Source organism: Copadichromis virginalis, linkage group LG4 (assembly GCF_057382275.1).
Source record: "Copadichromis virginalis isolate Kocher_CV1m ecotype Utaka linkage group LG4, C_Virginalis_male_GT1.1, whole genome shotgun sequence".
Lineage (NCBI taxonomy): Eukaryota > Metazoa > Chordata > Actinopteri > Cichliformes > Cichlidae > Copadichromis > Copadichromis virginalis.
This window is the reverse complement of record NC_140621.1, coordinates 10,973,818-10,998,700: the sequence shown is the minus strand read 5'-3', so window position 1 is coordinate 10,998,700 and position 24,883 is coordinate 10,973,818. Positions and strand designations below refer to the sequence as shown.

Sequence of the window (24,883 nt, the reverse complement as noted above, 5' to 3'; positions counted from 1 at the left end):
TGATCTCTCAAATTGAAGCAGAAAAGACAATCTCAGGTTTCTGAACTGCTGATCTGTGCCAGCTGCAGATCTACACTGGTGATTATTACACAACGTGATTATCCGAACTCAGCCTCTACGCTACGTGCATGTATTACAAGGAGGAGAGTGTCTGCATATGCATGCATGAAATGAATGTGTTTGAATGTGTTAACTGCCTCCACATATCCTCATTCACCAGTCTCTTCACAAATAAACACTAATTTCTTTTTATTTTTGCTGTTTTTTTCCCCCCTCTCTACAAGTCTTAAAATCCCTTGCGTGGTTGTGAAATTCAGTTCTCCGACCTAGCTTCCCTCATGTTTGTGTCTATAGACTCGGTCAGCTACATTCACTGCCCTGGTAAAAAAGAAAAATGGCTGCAATAAATATATTGGCTTTCGGAAAGGTTGCTGACCTTTATGTACAGGGCTCTGTGTGACAGCTCTTGCAGCATTCATGGCTCTGCTATGCTGGTCAACATTAGCTTCCTGACAGGACTTCTTCAGAGAATCGACTTTACTTTCTCTGCGTTACAGACAAAAACATTTTTCAAATGGAACTTGTGACCCTTTAAATGTCATGTGGTTTTATCTGAGAGCCCTCAGATAATGTAAAGGTTAAAAAAAACGAAACAAAATTGACAATTCATCACATTCTAGAGCTACTAGGTCTTATTCAGACTGACAGAAGATTGAACATAATTTACAAATGGAAAAAACCCCAAAACAATTTGTGATGAGAGGTAAAACAGACAAACACATACAAATATATAATATATATTCTTAAAAAAATGACTTCTCTCTATAATTGATTTATTTATGCAGCCTGAGGCTGATGTACAATTCTCTGCCAATGATCTTAAACATGGAGACTTTATGTATTGTTGATGCAATCATCTTTTCCTCTTCTTTTTGTACATTTCTAAAACAGTTTCTTCTTCTTTTTTTTTTAAATTTTATATATTTTTATGTATTTTCTTTTCTTTAAAACAGAGTTAGGATTCATCAGTAGGCTCTTCGTTCAGTTGATTAAAACAAAAAGTGGCAAAGAAAGCAGAACAAAAGAAAGGCAGACTGTTAGGAAGTTAAGGAGGAGACAGAAGCAGCTGTGGGAGCGGTTGAATCATTTGGTTATCTTCACGGTTGAAGCAGGACGCTAATGTATGCTGCATCTAGATTTCCCTCAAAGACAGTTCGGTCCTCGCTGAGGCGTTCACTGTGAACATTCTCAGCACATATAAAAGTTGATTTTTTTGCTCAGCTGTCACCCACACAGCGTCGCCCACGACAGCGTTGCTCCTGTCATTTTTATTCTCTGTCTTTCAGTTGTTTGCGTTCTCTTTGCTCCCATTATCGTGGGATGGCCGAGAGAGAGGTGGGAAGGGGGTTGGGTTTGGGAAGGGTGGGGTTCAGATGAGATCAAAAACGATGATGATGGTGGTGGTGGTGGTGATGGTTGCTGTTGTGGTGGTTGTTGTTGTTTACATGGTCTGACTGTTTACATGTTCTGACTGACAGGCGTGACGTAGTTGCGAGGGAACATGCCCGTTTGGCCGTGGCAGCCTCCTTTCCACCAGTTGGGGTCAGAGTTGTCCAGGACTTGAATGAAGTCGCCGCGTCGGAAACCCAACTCGCCTTCCTCCTGGGGGTCAAAGTCGAAGAGCGCCTGCACATATGTGGGATTCTGCGGGATCGAAAGATGATGGTTAGCAAAACTGCAGCAACGGGGATGCAATGAAACTAAAGAAAAACACTGGAATCCACACCGACTCAACTGTAAACGAGACAAAATTCATGTTCTGAGCACCCTACAGCCTAACGCCACAATAACAGACAATATCCATGACTACAACGAATTAAATCAATTCTGTGAAGCTTCAAAAATCGGCAGTTTCCTTCATTTCATTTTCTGCTTTGTGATCTTTATGAAACCTCTGCAGTCTGCAGCTTTTGCTCACACACACTTGCTACCTCACTATGTCCTCTCCCACTACCTGCCTCTGACACCCACAGATACACTTGACTCTCTGTCAGTCTCTCTCTTCCTCTGGTTTACCTGCAACTTCTTCTCATCTTTTTAAGTTTGACTCATGTTTCCTCTTCATCCTCTGTGCAACTAACCCTGCAACATGTCCCTCAGTCTGCAGCTTTACCGCATCCAACACCACTACAAAACCACTACTGCTAGTTCAAGGTGACATCAAGATTCAATCCGAGCGTCCAAACACAGCTGCACGTCAACATGCAGGGTTGTCAGAGAAGAGATCACGTGTTACAGAAATAGTTGCTAGATTTTCATCTGACGTCTGGCTGCCATCTATGGTTTTTATACTGACACATTAGCCAAGAGTTCTTTAATAGCTTCAGAAGAGTATAATCTCCTCTAGCTGAAAATGCAACTGCAATTCTCAAATAATCAGCTGCTCTTTTCTAAACCTTGTTCATAACCAATTTGGAATCCAGGACAGCAGGTCACCTGTGGACATTTTTAATCAACCTTCTGCCACAACACTGACAGCTGTGTTTGTACATATTCTCCAGTGAAAGACCAACATAACACAGTGTGATCAGGCAAATCGTGCATCTGCATTACTCATCTCCAAAATATTAATGCAAATGATCTAAGCAAAAACATGTCCTCAGAATACGCACATACAAATTTGAGGGACAGTTTTCCATTCTGCTTCAACATAACATTTCAGTTTTACTCATATACCTTTAAACAGTCAGAAATCAAAGCAACTACCTCCACTCACACATGTGCACTGCATGATGTGCAAGTGAAAATGAAAAGTGCACAACTACATATTGGTCTTAATGGTTCTGCCCTCATGTGCGGTCCTTTTAAATCCGAATACTAAGATGCTAAACGCATGTCTGTGTCTAGAAAAATCTACGTACAGTAGTCTGTCAAAGACACTGCACCGCGTGTTTTTTTTTAGCGTTTTCTTTTTTTTGGGGGGTGGGGTGGGGAAGAGAAGAAAAAGACTTCCAACCCACAGCTCATTTCGCTATGTGCGTGTCATGTCTTACCTGGGGGACCTGCTCTATATCTCGAAGAAAGATCTGCTGATTGCGGGAGACTGAGTTCAAGCGGTGGTATTCCACCAAGTCATTGAGGGAGTTAAACTTCACCACCCATAGGAAATACTTCCCAGCTCCGTCACGAAGAACCTTGAAGTGCTGGACATCATTTCCAAACCTAGAGAAGGTCACAGAGGGGACAGTAAGCGACAACTTCTGACAGAAGTACCTAGATGCCCTGAAGGCAGTGCAAATTACACATACAAACCACCACTTATCAAATAGGGATGTCTGACAGCCTTGTAAGTATTAGTCAAATGAATCAACATGCTGGTAACAGATTGGCATTTGTTCCAAAGCAACTAACTGGAATCAGAACAGTTCAGACAGTAATTAAGATCCATATCTTGGCATCAAACTTTACATGTCGCCTACTGTTCTTTCCAGAAGGACAGAATGAACAAAGACAGACAAGAGGAAATGTGTGTGTGTGTCGGCTGTAAAGTTAAGAACACTGAAGGCTCCGGTCCAACATGGCAAACACTGGCCACTGGAGGGCATCACTGAGACTTCACCAGAATAAGGAAGTGGCTTTGTTGATGACTCAAACATGCCAAATATGGAAACTTAGGAACCTGATCAAATGTCAGGAAACCATGTGCTGATATAATGATAATAGTAAACTGTATTTATAGATAACCAAGTGTGATACTAGTTGTTTCTATGTGATACTCACTTCACAGACAGAGAGAAATCCCCCGGTGCACTCTCGCTCTCTCTGATGAGGAAAGCGCCATCATGCCTCTGTTTGTTTAGCATCTCCTCTGCTTTGGCACGGGGAATCTTCCCAAAGAACCACCTGGAGAGCAGAGAGGACTCAGTGTCACATGACCGATGATACAAAACACCAAGCTCTCCCAAAGGTGGCAGGCTTCGAGCCCAGTTATACAAGGAACAACATATGACTGAGACTACATCCATAGAAAACAAACAAATAACAAAAAAAGCAACTTTTACTTTGTTTTTACCATAAACAACATCCTACTGAGTCACTTTGAACCCAGTCTGTGGAATTTGGCTACACAAGTCTTTCCTTTTAAGAAATGACTAAAAAACATGTTTCTGCAAGCTTAGGTTTAACACACACCGTTATTTATAGAAAGTTATTTATAAATCTGTATTGTAGGTCCCTTTTAAAACCTTATCTGATAACCTTTTACAGTAATATTGCGCAACCTCACTTGACTTTTGCATCTACCAAGCCAAAAGCGGTGTTTTACGAATACACAACTGAAGTAAGGGGAATGTTACGAGCACTTGTCAGTCCTATCTTCAAGAAAGGAAAGTGATCTCCATATTAAAATTAAATAGGTTCTGTTAATGATAAAAGGGTCTCGTAGACTTTCGTAATCTTTCTAAAAACCACACAATGAAAACACAGCTTGACCTCAACTCTCACATTGGCTTAGAAATGAGTGACTCAATCTGAGGTTTTGAGATGTGTTTATTAGATTTTAAAGTGCACTCTTTTTTTCTTTTTACACACTTGAACACAGGACAATGCTGGGATAATTATTTTCAGTAGTCATTTCTAAAATATAGCAAATCTGTTTACCATTTACCAATCGTTAAATCTGTTTACTAGTGAAAATAATGTTTGGTTAGAGAAGCTGGGTACAGCACTTACTGCCCACTACTGTGTTCTATGCAAATTTATTAGACTACTAGCTTATCTAGCCCTACACAGATTCTGTACTAACAAGCTTGCAGGGTTAAGTGTGTTTAGGGTCCAGGTTGACTGAGTGGGACAGGCTGAGAAACGTTCAGCGCTGCAGTGCTTCTGTTGTGAGTGAAAGCAGCTTAATATATCACAGTGAGTGAGATTTATAAAGACTGGCAGAGAGAGGAAGAGAAAAATGGGAGACAAAGCAAGTGAAGGCTTTTTACTTGTGTAAATAATTAAAAAGTATAGCCAGCCCAAAGACGAAATCTTGGCTCCTTTACACATCGGTGAAGATCAATAATGTAATGGCCAACTCTTAATCTTGTATCAGGCTTGGCAGGACAGTGCACCTGTGCAGAGTCCCTTTCCCTATTTGATAAAAGTAATAGCAGAGCAATTACTGGAGCCAAGAAAACAGAAGTACTGGCATCAGAAACACGTTCACCTCTGTGAGAGGGAATTATTGAAACCATTTGTGTTCTTATTACATAACCGCACGGATAACCCACAAAACATCATTACTACTGGTAAGAGAAACAGAAATGCTCTTCTGCGAACTGCTGTACAGCACAGCTGTGTGTGCAGTTCTGTTGGGGAGTGCGAGTGCCTGGTGCTTTGGCTCTTTATTTTCAAAACAAAGAAAACTCGATATCAGTGCTGTCACTACCATTTCTACTTCACTACAGTATTGAATAGTTCCATCTGTAAACATTACAGTAAATATACAACCTGGCTGTCTTTCTCAGTGAACATCTGACTTGTGCTGAGTTGAAAGTGAGAAGTACGTACAACTTAGTAAGCTTGTCATGTTGCCATTTAAGGAAAGCAACTGGGGAACAAATTCAGCAGTTTTTAGGTTCAGATGGCAGCAGATTAACTGTGTCTGAGAGGGCCTGCACAATATCTGCTCACAGCATGCTCATTATGAAGCAGATAAGGAAACATGTTTTTAAACAGGAAAAAAAAAAAAGCCACACTGTTGAGAACCATCATACAATTATAAGTATTGTTGACGGACTGAAGTACTACAGATGATGCATGAAGCCCAGCTGAAAATCGATTCCCCATAACAATAATAAAATTCTGCAAACACTTTAGTATTGTTGTTAAATCTGTACAAATGATAGGCAAACGCACACTAAAGAAAAGGCTGATCAATAAGATCTCCTTTGAAAGGCACATCTGATAGCAATGCTGCAGTAGGTCAATATTCAATTAACTGTAAGAGGCCTTGAGCACGTTAATAAAGAGAGAGCTAATTTGGCACTAAGCACAGGTCCAGAGGTAATTGTCCTCTTGAGGATCAAGCCAGGAGTGATCTCAAGGGCTCTCTCTTACCCTCACACTCGGTCAAGTCTGCTCAGGTTGCGCATATCACTGAACAAAAGCTCCCCTGTTCACGCTTCAAAAATCAGTTAATATGTCCAATTTAATGATTTGCTATGAAAGAGTACAGATGCATAAGTGACAATACTTACGGATGGGGTTTCATCTGTATGTAATTCTTGGGGATGAAGCCTTCTCTTCCATCCTGCTCTGCCTTGTACCAGTTTTGATCACACTCTTCATTTAATACCTGGTGTTGGAAAAGAAAAGAAACCCCAAAACAAAACAGAGGTCATTCAAGTTAAAATGTCAACAAATGAAAAGCAAACATAAATTGAGCCTTACGGCAACTGGTTTAATTTCCTGTTATGTCAAGGTGGTGATTGTACTGCATACTAGAGAAGCTTTTGGTAAATATTAGCAAAGTACAAAAACACTGAGGCAAAAGCAGCCTGCAGCTTAAATCAAATGTAGCTTCAACCATAGATTTAAGCTGGCAAAAGAACAATAAATGTGTCCTAAACTTTAAAGCTATAGAAACTAACAAGCCAGTAATATCAGAGAGACACAAGACAGCTGTGAGGCCATTCAAGTCTGACAAGACAGAACCACAGTGCAGGTGTGCTGGGCTTGTGGTTCAACCATGTGTGTCACAATTTAATGTGCCTCTAAATGAATGCGTGTGAGGGAGGTCATGCAAGAGAAGAGGGGAAAAAAACAAAACAAAAAAAAACAACAACAACAACCAAAAAATAGTATTTGGGCATTTCCCAATGTTAACCCCAAATCTTAATCTAAATGAATGTCACGTCACTTGATCCATTATTATTATTATTATTATTAGTCAATTACAGAGCCTACCAGAAGTTTCATATATTTCTTGTCTCCGATTCAGTGCGATGGGAGTATAATGGTAGATAATGACTGCATCATGCTCGCCCTGACATGCTTTAAATGTGCTCAGATGAGAAACAGTTTCCTGCCGAGTAGGGAGGAGGGGTTGTAGGTGTTTCACAAATATTAGGAACATAACTGATGACAAATCTAACTGCAAAGACAGAGAACATCCTAATTTTCAGAAGCTACTTCAGAAAATACCTGTGACAGCATGTTGACAATTGCGCAACGATAGTGTGGCTTTTAACACAAGTTTTTTCGGTTTGTAACCCTGATTTCTGTGGGCAGAATCTGTCTCCATGATGTGTGTGTGAGCACGCTATAGAATGCTACTGAACGATCCCCTGTGTTACGTTGCCTAACTGTGTTTGTACTCCATTCTCAGCAGCACAACGTGTTACTCTGAGATCATCGCACTCACATCTGTGCCATTCTAAACAACAGCAGGCAGGAACAAAAATTACTCTCAGAGAAGGGAGATGTAAATAAGGAATGCTCAAGAACTTTAAATCTCAGTGTTGCAGCCAAATATTAGTACTGGCCAATAATAGCATGTTGACTGAGATCGGCATATCAGCAGATAAGATGCCATTCCGAGATATCAGTGGCAGATATTTATCTGGCATGTTGCATAATTCTGCCCTCGCTAAATGGTCAACTGTGGGATGAAGAGCTGAGAAATTTGAAAAGGGATTCTTTGTTTCCCTGACACAAAGAGGAAAACTTATTTTAAAGCTAAGAATTTTGATGCTCCCCTACCAAACCTTCTTTACCACTCACCACTTGACTGAAACCGACAATTATAGAGATCTGTGAATAGCATAAAATACTGAGCATCAGATGCCCTGTAAAATAGACCCCAATAGTTGGGTCTCCGTATCCTTGTGGAAAAGCCTTCGCTGATAATTTAGCTTCAAATATATAAGTTGAAGAATTACACTACATCCCTCCTTAAAGTTAATTATGCATTACATAACATTGGTAACATGTTTATGCTTTCAAGCAGCATCTTGACATGTAGATTTGAAGGAAACTAAGCTCTAGCTTACAGTCACATAGCTTTTATGTGAATGACAACACAAAAAGGATTCAAATCCTATCCAAGAATGACTTATGCCCAGCACCAGCAGTGTATAAAGCCTGAAATGAAATAAATATGTGACACACATGTTACACAACCAAGCTGTCATTTATTTGATTCTTTAAGAAGCTTTTAAGTAAAGCAGTACTGGCATTAAGCTCCACTCTGTCATCCAGTCAGAAATCTGAGTTGAAGGACTGTTCAGTTCTGAGCGAGTAACGTCTGCTAAAATCCCCCCACCATCTTGGATCAGACTTTCTTTGCATAATTTGGAGAAAATATTTTTAGCTAGAGTATGCACCCCATCCCTAATGCAGCATCACACATCAACGTGCCCCTCTATTATAGTCACATTTTCCCACTTTGCTGGCCCCCCTCCCCTCCACTTAAATTCACAATTTACCCTTTGCCCATCCCCAGACAGCTGTCTTGTTGGCCCAGTGAGTGATGTGGGTCTATTTGCCTGCAGAATGCCAGCTGTCCCTCAACTCCCCAGCTGCTAACCCTGCACAAGACCAGCATTACTCAATGAGGGAGCGGCTTTAGAGAGTGAGGGGAAAAAAGAAAATGCAATGAAGTGTGGGAAGGTAGATGTGTCCATATTCGCATGTGCAACAGTGGATACAGGGAGAACTGTAGTACAATGAAGTACAAGAAAGAGTGACTGTGTTTTCCCTAGTGAATGTAGCACTGTCAGAGCTACACAAGTCAAAGGGCCTTAGCCTCTGGGATGGATGCAAGCACACAAAACTGGCCTTTTAAGAACAAGCCTTTAGAAAGACAGACTACCCAGACTAATACTGTGTGGCATCATTCAGTTCTCTGCAAACACTAAGCTGAATAGTTACTGCAAGTGGAGCATAACAAGACAAGACAAAAAGGTGTTTAATCTGGTGGTAGGCTGTATGAGATTTTATAGCTTCTAATACAAGTTTTTCCAGGTCATCCTAGGTCTACAGAAAAATTCAGATCATAAATGTAAGACTAAATCCGAGAACAATATCCCAGTACATTTTATGGTAGGGAAAGTTTTTCCTGAATCACAAAACTTTATGATAGCAATGAAAAGAAGTGAGGGTGGGCGTCAAATCAACGGAGCAGATCTGGGGAGCACACATTCATGCTTCCTAAATAATTGATCACAAGTTACTGCATGGCCCAGACTATTGGATCAACTGACAGAAATTTGTAGAGCAACACTAGCAGACTAATATGCAGAAATCAAACCATTAACTGTATCACTAACAGCCAGGCCATGCTCAACTGAAACACCGTCAGTAAGAGAAGATTTAATGAAAAAGTCAAAAGCAAAGACTGATTATTACCCACGATATCTTTGAGATATTGGGAACGCCAAGTCAGTTTTGTAATACACACACTCCATATAGTGTACATGGTCGCATAAATTGTTGACTCACAGGGTAGATCATTTTGAGACAGAAACAGCGCCCTGGGCGCACAATCATGAGCAACATGTGATGGCGCGAGTGACTGATTTGCCTGATCTATGTATGATGAAGTAGAACTCATCCAAGAAATGAGCATACAGTGTGCACCCTGTGGTTTCAGCAGTGCTGCGTATGAGGTAGAGGTGGCAAGAAATCTTAGTTGTCTTCTTCCCATCTACTAAAAACAAACATTAAAGCAACAAATACTGTAGGAGTACAAAATGTGCTCTTGTACTCTAGTGTAGGATGAAGAGTTGCCAACAAGTAAGAAAGGCAATGATTCATCTTCATGACCCAGGCTCAAGCCCACTTGTTGGCAAGCAGGCACTCTGCTGAAGCACCCTTCAACCCAAAGCAGCATCAGTCGTGCTGTTCAAGTCACCCTCCACTCTGACCCCCCTCAAGGAAAAAAACGTTCTCAGCTCGATTAATTGTTGCATGTAGATTGATATGAGCAAAGGAGACTGAATGTGCAACTGAAAATGAAACTTGAAATGGCATTTTACATTTCATTTTCAGCTAGGTGACAAGATCACATTAGATTCAGACATTAGAAACAATGGAGCCCCTTCACAATCAAATACAGTAAAGTGTAGAGTAGGTTACAAATATATTTACCGGAATTAAAGTTTGTCACTTGTGAATCATGTCTCTTTTCTATCACTGTAGAGACTGACTGTCTGCTAGACGCCACAATATGCCATTAGGCCTCCTGAACTCAAACTTAGTCCATGACTAAAGTTAATAACAGAGCACTGAGGTTGCTGCATTATACTGTATGCTTTAGTTTTTTCTTATACCTGTGAGAAAATAGTTAACAGGTAACAGTTAAAAATGCATTCAAATCTTAAAAACAATTAAAATTATCTCCAGTGTTCAAGCAGCATGTCCCCGAGTCATAGAAAAACAGTCTGAGAAGCTTTTAAACTTTTTAATAAGCAAGGAAGTAAAATCATCTCACGTAACCTGAAGATGTGCTCTACTTTGTTAAAATTATAGGACCTCCAGCCACAAAGTTACCATGGTGAATGTTTAAAGAGGGAACTAACATGGTCAAAAAACTATTTATTAGTGGTTTCCATTTGAATGCTTCTGGGTTGGCTTTCAAAACTGAAAGAATGGCAGTCCACGAGGAAAAGCAGAAATAAAATATTTGCAAGGTTGGCAGTTTTTTTTGAAACCATAGAGGAGACAACCACAGCATTCTGTCTGACTGTGCTTTTTTCCTGTCCAAGCTGAGCAAGTATTGTGCCATTGCATTTCTGTGGATGATACACATTCCCTCCCCTTCTCTGAAGATTTTTTTTTCCTTTGTAATCCGATTGAACCACAATAGTTGTATGAGTTTCTATTTGAGACGCAGGCAGAGGATTATCTCCTCCACAGCTGCCGCTATAGACTCCCTCCTCCCCCAGCTCTTTCCATCACACACTCTAAAATAATATACAACTTCCACCCACAAATTTAGTGCACACTATAGATGCATAAATGTCATGGCAGTCCTCAACTATTAATTTAGCATGTGTGTATAAAATAAAATGTACAATACAGTGAATAAATCCATGTCATAATGAGGCTTGCTGTGTTTCAATGCCCTTTATCTTCAGAGCCCAGTCATCTTTACAGAGGACGCGTATTTAGACTAATGTACAGAAAATGATGCCACATAACAGGATTTCTTCACTTATGCATAACTAAAAAGAGCTGATGTTTTAAAAATAATCTGCCCTGCAGCTGCCAATGATTAAAAAAAACAAACATAATGTACAAAAGGGGAAATGACAGAAACCATAAAAATGGAAAACGAAATATAACATGTAAATTACACTTGAATGTTTAAAAGTCTTTCACCTCTTCACCACACTATCTGGGCAAATTCAACACTACAAATTAAAAATATTAAACTCGAGCCACAACATAAGGACAGTAAAGTCGATGGGACACACACCCATCAGGCATTGCCATCAGTGAACGTCATCTTATTTGCTGATAGGCCAACAGGCGCCTTATAGGAAAATTCCGACTGATAAATCCAAACATCCCTAATGAAAACTTCAGAAATTAGGTACTAAATTCTTCTGTTATGTTGTTACATTGAGAGAGAAAACTGTTAACTAAAAGCTGCTATGACTGTCTATCAGAGGGCCTATACAACAATAGAGTCATCTGTTCATTATTGTCAGTATTTGATATGGAGTATATGTAACGATTGCATGGAGATTACCTTAAATCCCAAGCTTTAAGCTACAAAATGTACTTATGAAAGAAGAGAAGACACATCCACAATTACGATAGCATGAGTGGAAATGGTCATATAACCAAATACTGGTTAAAACGAGAAAGTGAGGTACACTGGGATACACACAGCTGCTGCAGAAAAAAAACAATTTGCTAAATAAAGCACATGTCTGCAAAGTCCACACAGGATTGCAATAAATCAGCAGCAGGGATTACCTTGGACTGCGGGTTAATCTCAATGTGCAGCAGGTCAGAGAGGGGCCCAGACAGAAACACAGACACGCTAAAGCTTCATCTGACCCTCACAGGCCAAAGACTAATGGATCTGCCATTGGTTCTAATGGACCTGATAGAGACTCATCTGTTTTCTGACTGCACGGCACAGGATAACCTTGGCATACTTCAAATATTGCTCGGTTATCTAATCAGACGACAGAAAATTAGCAGTTACAAGAATAGTATACAGTTTTAATAAGCAAATTCACTGTAAGTCACGGGTAAGAAGACTCTGTGAACCAAAGCTAAGAGCCTACATATTTTTTTTAATTATTATTATTATTATTTTTTAAAGCAACCCATTTGAAGAAGAAGATCATTTCCTGAAGTTTATAAGACATAATATTAATAATAATATCATCATCATCATCTTAATAATGGGTAATTGATTGGTTTCATGAACAAACTAAGCTCATTTCAAACCAACATGGCAGACTCTATAGATATAAGTGTGCAGACAAAACTGAAAAGGTCAGGAAAAGCAGAAGCCCTTTGAGTGTATTATTAGGGTATGCATAATAGATTGATAGTGTGTGTGCCAAATTAAAGACTGTGCACAGGATCCTGAGATAGTCTTTAGAATCTCCACACTAATGCATCACCGACCAGATACCCTACATCTGTTTTCAAAAGAGAGATAACAGTACTTTGAGACCGATGGAGCGACAGAATTAAAACTTCAGCAGATTTAGAGACGTTAAGGGGGGGGGGGGGAGCTCAGAATGAGTTTGACCTCTTTTGCTCCCAGCAGGGAGGTAGTAGACTTAGAGCAGGGCAGGCAAGAGCCAGGAAGGCAATGAGTGTGCCCCTGATGCAAAAAGACACAGATTACATTAGATTCTAATAAACAAGGCTTGAAACACTATTTTAATTAAAACAATGCTCTAGGTCACTACCAAATGTGGAGCAAAGATTACAGGGCAAAAATCGTGCTTTCAAACACTCATTACACATCTAACCAGAAATAAACTGAATCCTGATATGTTCTCAAAGTGCTTTTACTGGCACATGGGGAATAACCAGTTTACATGGACTGAAAACAACATTGTTTTCATTGTACCAAACTAGTATTCGTTGGGAAAGAAACAGAAACAAAGTTAAAGATGGACGCATTGTGTAAAAGGTAATGAAGAAAAAGAAAAATCTTTATCATTTCTGGAATAATGCATCTAGGATATAACTGTCAATAATGGAGAAAACCATACAGAACAGTCAATCTTTTTAAAATCATTAGAAAGGACCCTGTTATGATTAAGCTGATTTTATTATACATACACATATAAAAAGTAGAGAAGGAAAGCTCTTTCACACCAAGATGCTATTTATGCTGGTTTAAAATGGAGCACTGTAACAAAAAATAATTTCCCCCAGGGATCAATAAAGTATTCTGATTCTGATTCTGATACCAGGTTTAATTCTCAGTGCACTCTTCCTTCTAATGGATGGAGCGTAAAAACCACAGATCTGTTGTGCAGTAAACAGACGTGACAGTTTAGACAATTGTATCTATTAATAACAACTGTTGCACTTGAAGCAACAAGATTAGGCTAGTTGCAGTCCAAGTCCAAGGTGACTTTTTTGTTGTGCCAGTGAATACAGGTCACCATGGCCATATCAATTTTTGTGGGCCATCTCCTATGCTATGCACAGTGGGAACAAAAGCTGAGGACACCCAAAAGGGGGTGGAGGACAGAAAGAGAATAAATTATAACTTTTTGGTTTAAATACAGCTGTCAGTGTCTTTATGGTGCATCATCAGGGAGTGATGTGAAGATGAGAAATAGCGAGACCTAATTACAGCTCTAACTTAACACTCAGAGGGAATGACTAGTGAGAAAAAAAAAAAAAAGGAAAGGAAAGGCGCAGGATCAGGCAGAGAGCGGAAAAACAAGAGAAAAAAAAAACAAAACAGTGTGACAAGAGAGACCAAGAGAGCAAAATAGCTAGCTAGCAAGAAAGAGACGGAGAGGGAGAGAGAGCACTTTGAAGATTCACACTCCTTGTGATCAGCTTAGGAAAAGTCCTCAAGGGCAAATCACATAAAATGAGGCCATTTCTTTTTCAGAGCAGAGAGGCTATGTTTTCTTCTGCAAAGTGCACACGTTCTTTTTTTATGTGGTACCCTGTGAATTCACTGAAGGCTGCATCCAAGGGTTGTTCAGAAATATCTGCGACAACATCTAACCTGCACCTGCTGTGCCACTGAAATGGTTGAGGGCATACAGAGAGAAAAAAAGATCAATTATATTATGTATTGTTAGGATAGACTGATAAGGGTATTGATGAAGGCTTTTCCGTTTGTGGAGAGGGTGACATCAGTAATCAGTCAAGAGATTTGAGCTGGCTTCATTACTACTTTGGAAGACTGATTTAATGAGCCACACAGATTGCCTTTGCTGATTACTGAATGACTGAGCTAATGTGAGTCTATGATGGCCACATCTTTAGGTTATACGAACATTTCTTTTAGCAAATGCAGACGTGTAAGGAGGAAGTACCTATTTAAAGTAAGCATGGTCAACACTATTATCTCTTTATAAAGGGCACTTTTAGTTCACAGCTACAAAACGGAATGAGTGTCCATCACCTGCACTATCAACCATTTTAATTTCAGTGCAGTTTACTTTAAAGGTCTGCCCTTTAATAGTTTTATAACAACTTACTTTAATTAGCCACTTTTGACAGCTTCATATAAACCGTGTACTACTGTGCAATTAATTACATTTAATGATATAGTATTACATTTATGATCCACCCCCCACCCAAAAAAAATGAAGTTGCACTAACCTACTTTCTGCTGTCAATCACAAAGCAAATGCCACGTGTCGCCACATTACATGTTGTCTACTCAGTCCCAAATACTTTGTCAAGTGGCTGAATATCAGTTGTGAAAGTGTGACTGCTGCGTATGGTCTACAGATGGCTCTTAGCACAGACAATTTATTGCACTAACAAGTTACTATCAAGCAAGGCCACAGAGAAGAGGGAAGGAGAGTGCCAATACAAGAGAGCAGATTTCAACTCAAGTGTTAGCTGCAGGCATAAGAGACTAAGTACACCATGGTCATTTGGGCAGCCATCAGCTCAAAGTGTGCACTCGCTGGGTCAACTGTATGTGAACTGTTCAGACCTGCTGTTGTGTATTGACTCTGAACAATGACAAAGGAACAGGACAGGAAAAAGGCTAGTTCAAACACACTTTCCTCCATTACTAACCTTAGGCAATATTTGCTCATATAACCCCCCCCCCCCCAGCCTTATCGCTATCCATTGGCACCAAACAAATGTGTGCTGTCACAAGAGGAAAGTGGTAACTAATGTTGACTCCCTCAAGCTGACCACTGACCCTTTTTGACTGTAACATTATGTCATTCATGAATGCAGTAATGCGCCTAGCTCTTCCAATGACTTGTAGAATGCCTTGAATAAAATAACTTTACATCGCATAGATTATATTTTGATGTCACTAATGGGATTTTTGCTTTGCAGACACCAGTTACAAATTGTACTTTAAAGAAACATTAATGATAAATTGACTTAATCGACATAACATTATTGAGAACCATTTGAAATTGAACAAAGAACAGAAAGGCAGAGAAGCAAATAAATATATTTATCCAATCATTCTCTACAGAAATTCAACACTTAATCAGAAAATAGCCTGCTCCTGCACAAATCTGATCTCAATACATGCAGTCTCCGAGACGACACAGAGATCCTACAAGTCTCTGGCAGTGTAAAAGTCAAATTTCTATTAAAACAGCATGAATTTATTGACCCTTAAGCTAGTCATAGTCAAATTCAGCACTGGTTTACAAAGATGGCCAAGAAATACACAGTAAAGCGTGGCCAACCTAAACCCAATGATGGAAAGGAAAATAAAAATAGCAGTATTTGGATCCTGTGAAATCTTACAACAGCTCATCAGTTTTTTAAGTTAGACTTATCATTTCAAAATATTCAAGCATTAAAAGATAGCACTGATATATTTTTTTTCTCCATTTAGTGGTCAAGAGGACAAAAGGAAATCAATTCCCTAACTTGCGACGAGGGTGTCATTAAGCAGCAGAGACTGTGAGAAAGCAGTCAAGTAACTGGCTAAACGCTCCATCTTCCTTTATTATGCAACTCCCAAAAGAAGAACAGGTTGTTACAGAGGGGTATTAATAGAGCAGTTTTTGAAAAAAAAGAGCACAGGCAAGTAATTTGACAACAATTCTACAGTGAGTATGGTGAGCACCTAGGTTTATCTATGTCAGAAAGGGCAACGCCTGTACTTTTCTTTGTAAACTCAGTGTTACAGTGTAATACATGCACACTGTGCTGCTGGAGTTTGCTGTGGAAACACAGGAAGTTGCTGGGGGTTGGAAGACACATCAAACAGGATGTGAAAACAGCTAAGCTTTAGTATTAACAAATCATATAGATGCATGGACATGCTAATAGGCCAGACTAGACAACTTTACCACAGACTGAGCCAAGTATGATTTAAAATAGGTTTGGGGCAGCAGGACAAAGTGGGTGGGGTGGTGATAATACAGTTCTTTGAATAGAAAACCACCTTAATATTCAGATTACGTCAAAACCAAATGTTGTGATCTAAATACACCCAAAATTTAGAACTTATGAGTAAACAACAGCTTAAACATATTTAGAGAAGACCTTCATGTAGCTAGCAGAAATATATGAAAATGTGGTGAGGAGTGTTCACTGACAAATGCCAAAACTAACTCGTTGTATTCACAAAGTTTCTTTCTTTCAAAAGGAAGTTCAAACTGCAGCATATATCATCAACCCTACGTGTCAACAAGTCTTTGAATGCACACTCTGTATTTGATTTCTCAGCATAACAAAATATTAGTCCTCTCCTTTGTTGGCAGATACAAGACATCCAATTTCATTAATGCCCGAAATGTGATACTGACAGAGTAGCATAACTTGAACTCTTGCCTACAGATTTAAAACTTATTTAGTTATTTAAAGTGTTGTCAGAGCATATTTTACAGTTGCAGTTCAAGGATATTTTAATGGGAGACAATTCTGCAAACTAGGAGGATGGGCAAGCTTTATTTATTTATTTACAGAAGAAATGAGAACAAGTGTGCAGTGCTGGGGGCAATGACCAGATCTGACTGTAGCCTCCTCATGCATGCTGCTTTGCCTCTAGATGTAATTTCTGACACAGAAAACTGACTAAAAAGAATCGCGCGTGTGTGTGTGTGTGTGTGTGTGTGTGTGTGTGTGTGTTGAAAAAGTAAAGAACACCAACATCTGTAACTGAGACAAGAACCACAGTTAAAAATGACACAAAAATGCTGGAAATACAGTAAGCTGCCAGATATGGTATCTTCCCCTTTTTTGTCTATGCATGATGGGAAATCACACTGTGAGACCAATCTAGTCTGCACTATGCAAATTTGTCATGGGCCCACACACAGCACACTTGTACTGCGAGCCATTTTACACATAAAATCATGCCAGAGAATTATGAATTTCTGAAAACACCTAAGCATGGGTTTAAGTCTAAACGACTAACCTCTCTGTACGGTCAAATTAAGAGAAGTTGTAACGATGAATTGCAAGGCTAAAACAGGAAGGTTGTTGTCACAGCTTCGTCTGCCATTTGTTGATAAGGAGCAAATAAGAAGAATAAAGAATCACAGCCTTAATTTTAATAGACAGTAGTTTATAAAATGCATTTAATTTTAGGTTGCTTCTTTAAAAGAAAACTCTGTTTATAACAAATACAACAAAAAACAAAGAAACTGCAAAACAAATGTTCTGTGAAGAAACACTGGAAGGGTAGACCATGTCTTATGTCACTCTATTTCCCAACTTACTAACCTAGAAAAATGAGACAACTCAATGTTGGTGTATGACTCCATGCTGCAAATTACTCGGAAGCCGAATAGGGAACCAGATGGGCTAAACACAGTGCTCGCTAGTTGGCTGACAGTAATAGAATATGACTTCTAAATATCTTTGTGACAGTGGGCAAGATAAGACTCCTTTTAATGTGATTGATATCCTTAAATGGGTTGCTGTAACAGTATCAAGAATGCAAACAGAAATAGCCTAACAAGGGGCCAGCCAGTTTATGCATTAAAAAACAAAGTAGTATGACTGACCACAGTAAACCACACTAGTGAAAAATAATCATTGCTAATAAATTTGCATCAACACACAAAACTGAATAAGCTTCTTTTTGCTGTAGTATGGCATCATTCATCACAACTTTCATCTAGTTAGAAAACTTTAATTTGACATACTGATTTGAAAATTAGCCATTGTGCCAATTGAGTTAAAAAGTCAGCACATGTGGTGGGTGTTCAGGCCAAAGCATCTTATGATCCAAATGCAATTCTAATACCAATAGGATCCCCCCCCCCCCCCAAAAAAAAAAAAAAAAAAACCCAAAACACTGTACCAACTGAAACTAGCCCTGCACACCAAAGGTGCGTTTAAAACCAGTGGAACAATTCCCAACACTGGGCTAAATGCTGCCTGGACAAAAGCTGGGAAATATTTTGAAGCTGATTTGATAAAGATAAAAGTCGTTTTATTCAAAAACTGATTTTGAGACTCGTTTTCCAAAGGGCCACAATGTAAAAATACAGGCAAACCATCTCTGCAACACCATCATATTAGGTGTGTATTAATGTTATAGCAGCTAGTACTAGAATTTACCAGTAACATTAAGTCAAACAGGCAATTCAGTAAAAGACTACTGCTTTTTATTCCAAGTATATCTGGTACTGCACCCAGAGCTCATACACCACTAGATGATTATTTTGACATTTGTGGTTAAGAATGTTTCCTTAGATGAGACGCTGTTTAAAAACGCCAACGTGAGGCCACCATCTCCGAGTGATACTGAAAATGGTGTAAAGTTAAGGATGCTACATACAAGCAAAGCCTTAACACAGGGCTGCTCTCTCATGAGTGGGACCCTTTGTCCTTAGAGCAAAGCTGTTTAGTATTAGTATCAGCAGCCAGATAGCACTGGTGATGGAAGCAATGGAGCCCCAACTAATAGAGTCCACCTCAGAAAGGCTCTCTTTATATGTATGAAGTATGCTGTGTTGCATCAGGCAAATCAATGTGTTTAACAGTTTAGACCTTCTCTCTCTCTTTCTTTTTTTACCGTAATGTTACCAATTAAGACGGGAATTTGGTATTAATGTTTAAATAACTTATGTAATCAAACTGATCTTTACTCTCAGCCTTGAGTCAAACAGAGTGAGGTAGTCAGAAAGAGACAGACCAACTTGCGCATCTTCATTTCACTAAAATGACTGTAGCTAATGCAAAACAGTAGATAGTTTACAGACTGACATAAGGCTGGTTGGTCAGTTATGACTGCAAAGGCTGATCTTCAAGGACTTCAAGGACTTAGGACTATCCTATGCACAACATCCTGCTCTTACAGGTTTAACATTGTGCCACTTGCATAAAACAAAAACAGAATTTTTTTTTAAGACTAATTACTAGCTCAATCACGAGTACAGGCTTAACTGACAGTTATCAACGGCAGCCACATAGTTACATCGTTAATGTCCAGCAGGCTCTTGAGTGGAAAAATTAAATCTAATACTGGATTCTTGGACTAAAAGAGATTGTAGACAACAAAAAAAGATTTGAGGACACAAGCTGAGACCACTACCATTAGACTTCTGTTAGACTGACCCGGAGCAAGGCTTTAAGGCTGGAGCTGATGAACCGGATTTGCACAGTCCAGTGTGACAGCTGCTCCACATCAAGCTTGTGAAAGCACAAAAATGTGTCCAGTGTGACCCTGCTGAGTGCTACACAAATATCCTGAATTGACACTCGGCCAAACATGGACTGGGGTGTGGCCTCCACACCTAGAAGCCAAAGATGACGGCCTCTACAATTCAATGAGTTAATCAGTGGCAGGACAAGGCCTCTTCCTTATCAGGTGAGGCCTTGGAAAACGTTCAGCTGACTATTGGAATTCTGTTGCCTAAAAACACCCACATGGTACACACAGAAGAGGATGGGGTGAAAAGCCAAAAGTATTACAGCTAGAGACCAGTATGACGACCTAATCACCTTTTTGTGACAGAGGTTAGTTCAGGCTGCAGACACTCTAAATCCAAGGGACCAGACAAAGCCTTTAAAATGCTCAGTTGGTAACATCCTGCCACTGGATAACATCCAGGACTGCGGCATTCAAATTCCAACTTTCAAGGGCCAGGCCAAGGCAGCAACATGGACTGTGTGAAGGTGGTAAATCTCTCATCAGGTCCTGGACAATTGAGAGGCTCATCCATCACTCTGAAAAATCTCAGTAAGCGGTACAGTGCACGATGAAGTTATTTTCACACTACAGCAGAGATGGTGAGGACAAAAGCGATGAGACAACCCAACCCTGAAAAATCCCCCCATCATAAGAAGCCAGAACCCTGCTACAGAGATGACTGTGGTGAGGTCAAGTAAACAAGAAGGCAGTTCTCAGTTGAAAGAAAAAAAAAAAAAAAAAAGTTCAAACACTACATGAAGCACCGGATCACCCACCTCTCACACTGTGACACAGTAAGAGAGGGAGGTCTTGTTGAGCTCCAGCAGTGCAATCAGTGCAGATTCTCTGAGGCTCTTTTCTCAGTTCTGTTGTGGCTCTGTCAAATTTCTGTAGTAAGTATGTCAGCTCACCATGACACTTAAGCTAAATTCTGCTAGTATATTTGGCTAAATTTGTTTGACAAAAGAGCTTGCAGCAACTGCAGCCCAAGTTACACAAGCATCAGATATTTTCCAAATGAAAACTAGGCAAATTAATGGGAACGATCTTGATGAGGACAGCATTCCAAAACAACCATGTAACATTTAAAAAGCGCTTTCAAAAGAGTTTACTCAGTACAGTCCACACTGAAATAAAGAAATGTGCTCAGTGACATGCTCCTCCACAGGTCACATAACTTAAGATTATATACAATCATTACTTAAATTCCCAGAGGTAATGCCAATTAATCTCATTTCAGTAGTCAATCTCATTTTGAGATTCTGGGCTCACTAAAGCTCAACAAAGCAAGTAAGACATCAAAGTGGAGCTTGCCTCCGTGTGTGCGCGAGGGTAACTCAGTGAATGACAGGAGTATGTTCCCCTTTATCGCAAGTTTCCTGAGGGGGAAACATTTAAAGCTTAGACTAATGCACAACTACTGAGGTGAGTCACAAAAGAGGAAAAAAACTGGATAAAAGAGGATGAAAGAAACTGAGGGGGGGGATCTACAAAAATCATGCCAATTCTTACATTCAATTCCACAAAAATTAACAATTGGTCCTATGGGCAAAGCAGCCAAGAAATGATTCAGATGAAATATGGACACTGCTCGGGGCAACATTCATCCTGACTTTCTTTCCCCGTTTTACAGTCCTTTTCTGTTGAGACAAACTGTATTACGTTTATTTCTGTAGCCTTTATCGCAGTGCACTTACAGTATAGTACCCCATGGTCATCAACTAGTGTGGAACAATGAATGAGAACATGAATAGTTTTCTTTAAATTTCAAACCTGCATACCCAGTGGGCACGAAAGTCAGACATTTTATATTCTTCAAAGACATAAATAACATATTTTATGCATTATGAGGAATGGAAAAGTAAAATCTAAGGTTCGAAAATTACAACAGAAAAAGGAAGAAAAGAAAACAAAAACCCCAAAATAAAATGTTGCCATATGTGTTTGATTTTTCTAAGTGTTTTTTACAGAAGTACGTGACTTTCCCAGTCACTAATGCATGTATTTAATATTTAATTGTGTAAAGTGAAAGAAAAAACCCCATTTCCTATTAATTTCTTGGATGGAACTCATCCATCTGGTGAAAAGCTTGAGATTTCTTGACAAGACAGCTGGCAGTAGAAATTAGTGAAAAAGTTCAATAATTCCTCGTCTCATATGCAAATTTAATAGAATTTATATTTAGCTCAGTGTTTCCTAATCTGACTTTCTCTCTCCCTCTAGGCCTCTCCCCTCCTGCTGTGATAAGAAGTCTTTTCAAGACTCTGCTCAAATCTCTTTTTCAGGGAAACGGCACCCATTCCCCTGACAGAACCGTCAACTTGTCTGCCAAAGCTGACTGCAAAGTAAAACTAAATGATAAAACAACAAAATAAAAAAATAAATTAAAAAAACTCAAACAAAAACAACCCCCACCCCCAATAATAAACTACAAAATTTGGCATGTTGCATGTTATTGCCCCTAATTTTATTCCACCTATATCACAAAGCAAAGCAGACCTTGCCCACAAAAGCAATTTACTGTGATGAGGAAGACTTGACCACAGGTTTATATTACTAGTCCATAAAAGAAACCTTTACAGCTTTTATCTCTTATTGTGACTTCTCAAAAGTCACATTGATGATGTCCATTTACAATAATTGTCTCTTTGTAGGCGTTTTCTCTACCATTAGAGGGCTCTAACCCTACAGTATAAAGTGCCTTAAAGCAACTGTTGCTGTGATTTGGTGCTATAGAAATGCATTTAATTGAATAATTCATGATTTTAAAAATAGCAGAAACATTTAACCATAAAGGTTATGCCATCAAATGTAAATACCAAGCATATAATCACATGATAGTGGTGAACTTTGGATATTGAGCTACATCCCAAACTACCTGATGTGTTAGATTTTGTTTCCTTCTATAATAGCCCACTACTGCCGAGATTTCGCTTTATTGGCACTTTTACTCAACAGTGCCAGTAATGGATAAAAACAAAACCTTAGGGCAAGAATACACCTTACAGAGTTGCATAATTATGAGCAAAACAGACAAATCGTAACATTTAATGCTCAAATACTTGTCACTGACCTTGAGGACATCTCCACGTTTGAAACTAAGCTCATCATCAGCAGTAGCTTTGAAATCGTATTTGGCAATGGCCTCCATGGTCCTTATAGCTGCTGTAAAACTGCTTATCTGCAGCCGTTTCAGTGACTGAAGAGAAAAAAAAACAAACTAAAAAATGTATCCAGGCTTCTGTGATCAAATACTTTCTCTGCGTCTCTCCTCCAGTCAATGACCCGTTCCCTTAGGTTTGAGACCTCACATAAAGGTGGCAGAAAGGTACCTGCAAAAAAACAAACCAAAAAACCCCAACGTGAACAAATATAACTAAACAGGCAAATGTTAACCCACGAAGCAAAATTAAAATAGTCTATATTGCATTTTTAGTCTTTAAATTTTCACTAAAAATGCATACTGGACATACGATTCAACTTTATTCCCATTTGACTTCTGAACAGCCTCCAAAACACAGCACAATTTCATGACCAGTGGCAAAGCTCTAACCAGAAATTATCAGAGGATAAGGGAACAAAGTTCACTCTATCGAGTGTCAATTTCAACAGACCTTCCAGACAACCAACCACCTGGCCCGATCAAAGATAAGACGGTGGTTACTTAAGTAGAGATGACAGTGATACGCTGGCTAAACCTACGGCTATTTAGTTAAACAGATAAAGTTAAGCTATCTAATTAGTTTGCTGCTAATATGCTACCGTACAGCCCTGATGGGCTTTCGCTAATACAACCGTGCGTCTAATAAGGCCTTTAAACCTGACAGTCCACCAGATGACCACAGAGGAACACCAAACGGATGAGAAATCATTTTTCCTCTTTTGAAAATCTGCATTTCCTTTTTATTTTTGAGAACTTAACTATTAGGCAATAACAAACGACACATGACATATTTTTCTAGAGAAAACGAGTTGCCGTCACCGGCATCATCAAGTCCAAAACGTTACTACATTCGCTTTCGTTTGTGTCTTTTACAATAACAAAACGCCAAACAACTCATCGCTAGTCAGCGTTACCGAAAACAAAAGAACAAAAGGCATCGTCGCTGTCAGAGGTGGCATTAGGCTTAGTATTAAAAAGGGAAGCTTGAAGTCCAAAGGCAGACTGTAGCTAACCTTAAACATGACAACCTTCTCACACGCCCATATTATTGTGAAAATTATATGGAATTTTTTTTTCATTTCAAAAAGGGCATGGAGAGCAACAGAGTATGGTTTTATACCTCTTTTTTTTTTCTTTTAGTCGCGCTCGAGTGAATCGATTCCGTTCCAGCCAACAGACTGCGCCCACTGTTCTAGAACGCTACAGCTAGCATACCGGCTAACGGTCGGACAACAATAACTGCGATGCAGTATGGTTATCAAACCCGAACCTCAATTCTTCCGCACCGGACCATCTGACATCGACATCACTTAAAGCTCGTGGCTGGTCTGAAATAAGTGTGGGGTGTTTCTTAGCACCCGAGGCCTAGTCGCTAGTTTAACGCTAGCATATGTGGAAAGGAAGAAAACATCTTTTTTTTTTTTTTTTTAAACATAGCGCAAGCTGTTATTGCTACTGCTAGCCCAGCTAACGTTACTGAACTTCACTAAAACAGCGTCATGAAATAAAACAGTACACAACTTTTGAGTTGACAAAACACGTACTGAAAACTCACCACTATAGATATTCCGTTTCGATAGTGTCACTGTATAAAAAAAAAACAGCAAAACTCTGTCGTGTAATTATCCACTCCCTGCTTCCTCTAGAGGCAACCAGCAAGGTACGTGTGGTGTCGCTTACACCCGTCCTAGAAGCCTAAAAAACTAGCCACTAGCATAAGGTTTATGACGCTCATTTCCGCTTCCTTCCAAAGAACTGGGAGGATCTGCCTCCGTGTACGTAAGCTCCTCCCTGCTAGTCTTTTTCAGTGTTAAGGAAAATTAATTTTCGCAGAGACATACTAGTTGTTAAGATTCACTCACTCTAAATCGTTCAATTTCTTTTTTTTTTATCAACAGCTAAATAGCACCTATTTGTACCACGTG

General features: G+C 39.4%; 1 protein-coding gene across 2 annotated transcripts; it reads right to left on the bottom strand.

Annotated features, from left to right (window-relative positions):
* Positions 1–280: 280 nt before the first annotated feature.
* Positions 281–24,693, bottom strand: grb2b (growth factor receptor-bound protein 2b). 2 transcript variants are annotated; one of them, XM_085453499.1, is made up of 6 exons: positions 24,514–24,693; positions 22,869–22,994; positions 6,246–6,343; positions 3,781–3,903; positions 3,054–3,222; positions 281–1,704 (listed from the first exon to the last, which is right to left on the bottom strand). In XM_085453499.1, exons 2-6 carry the CDS (start codon positions 22,944–22,946, stop codon positions 1,519–1,521), a joined length of 654 nt encoding a protein of 217 aa, XP_085309625.1. In that variant the 5' UTR covers positions 22,947–22,994; positions 24,514–24,693; the 3' UTR covers positions 281–1,518. The 2 variants fall into 2 exon arrangements, with proteins under 2 accessions (XP_085309625.1, XP_085309624.1); XM_085453498.1 differs by having other exon boundaries at positions 22,869–23,127; positions 24,514–24,692.
* Between the last annotated feature and the right edge of the window lie 190 nt (positions 24,694–24,883).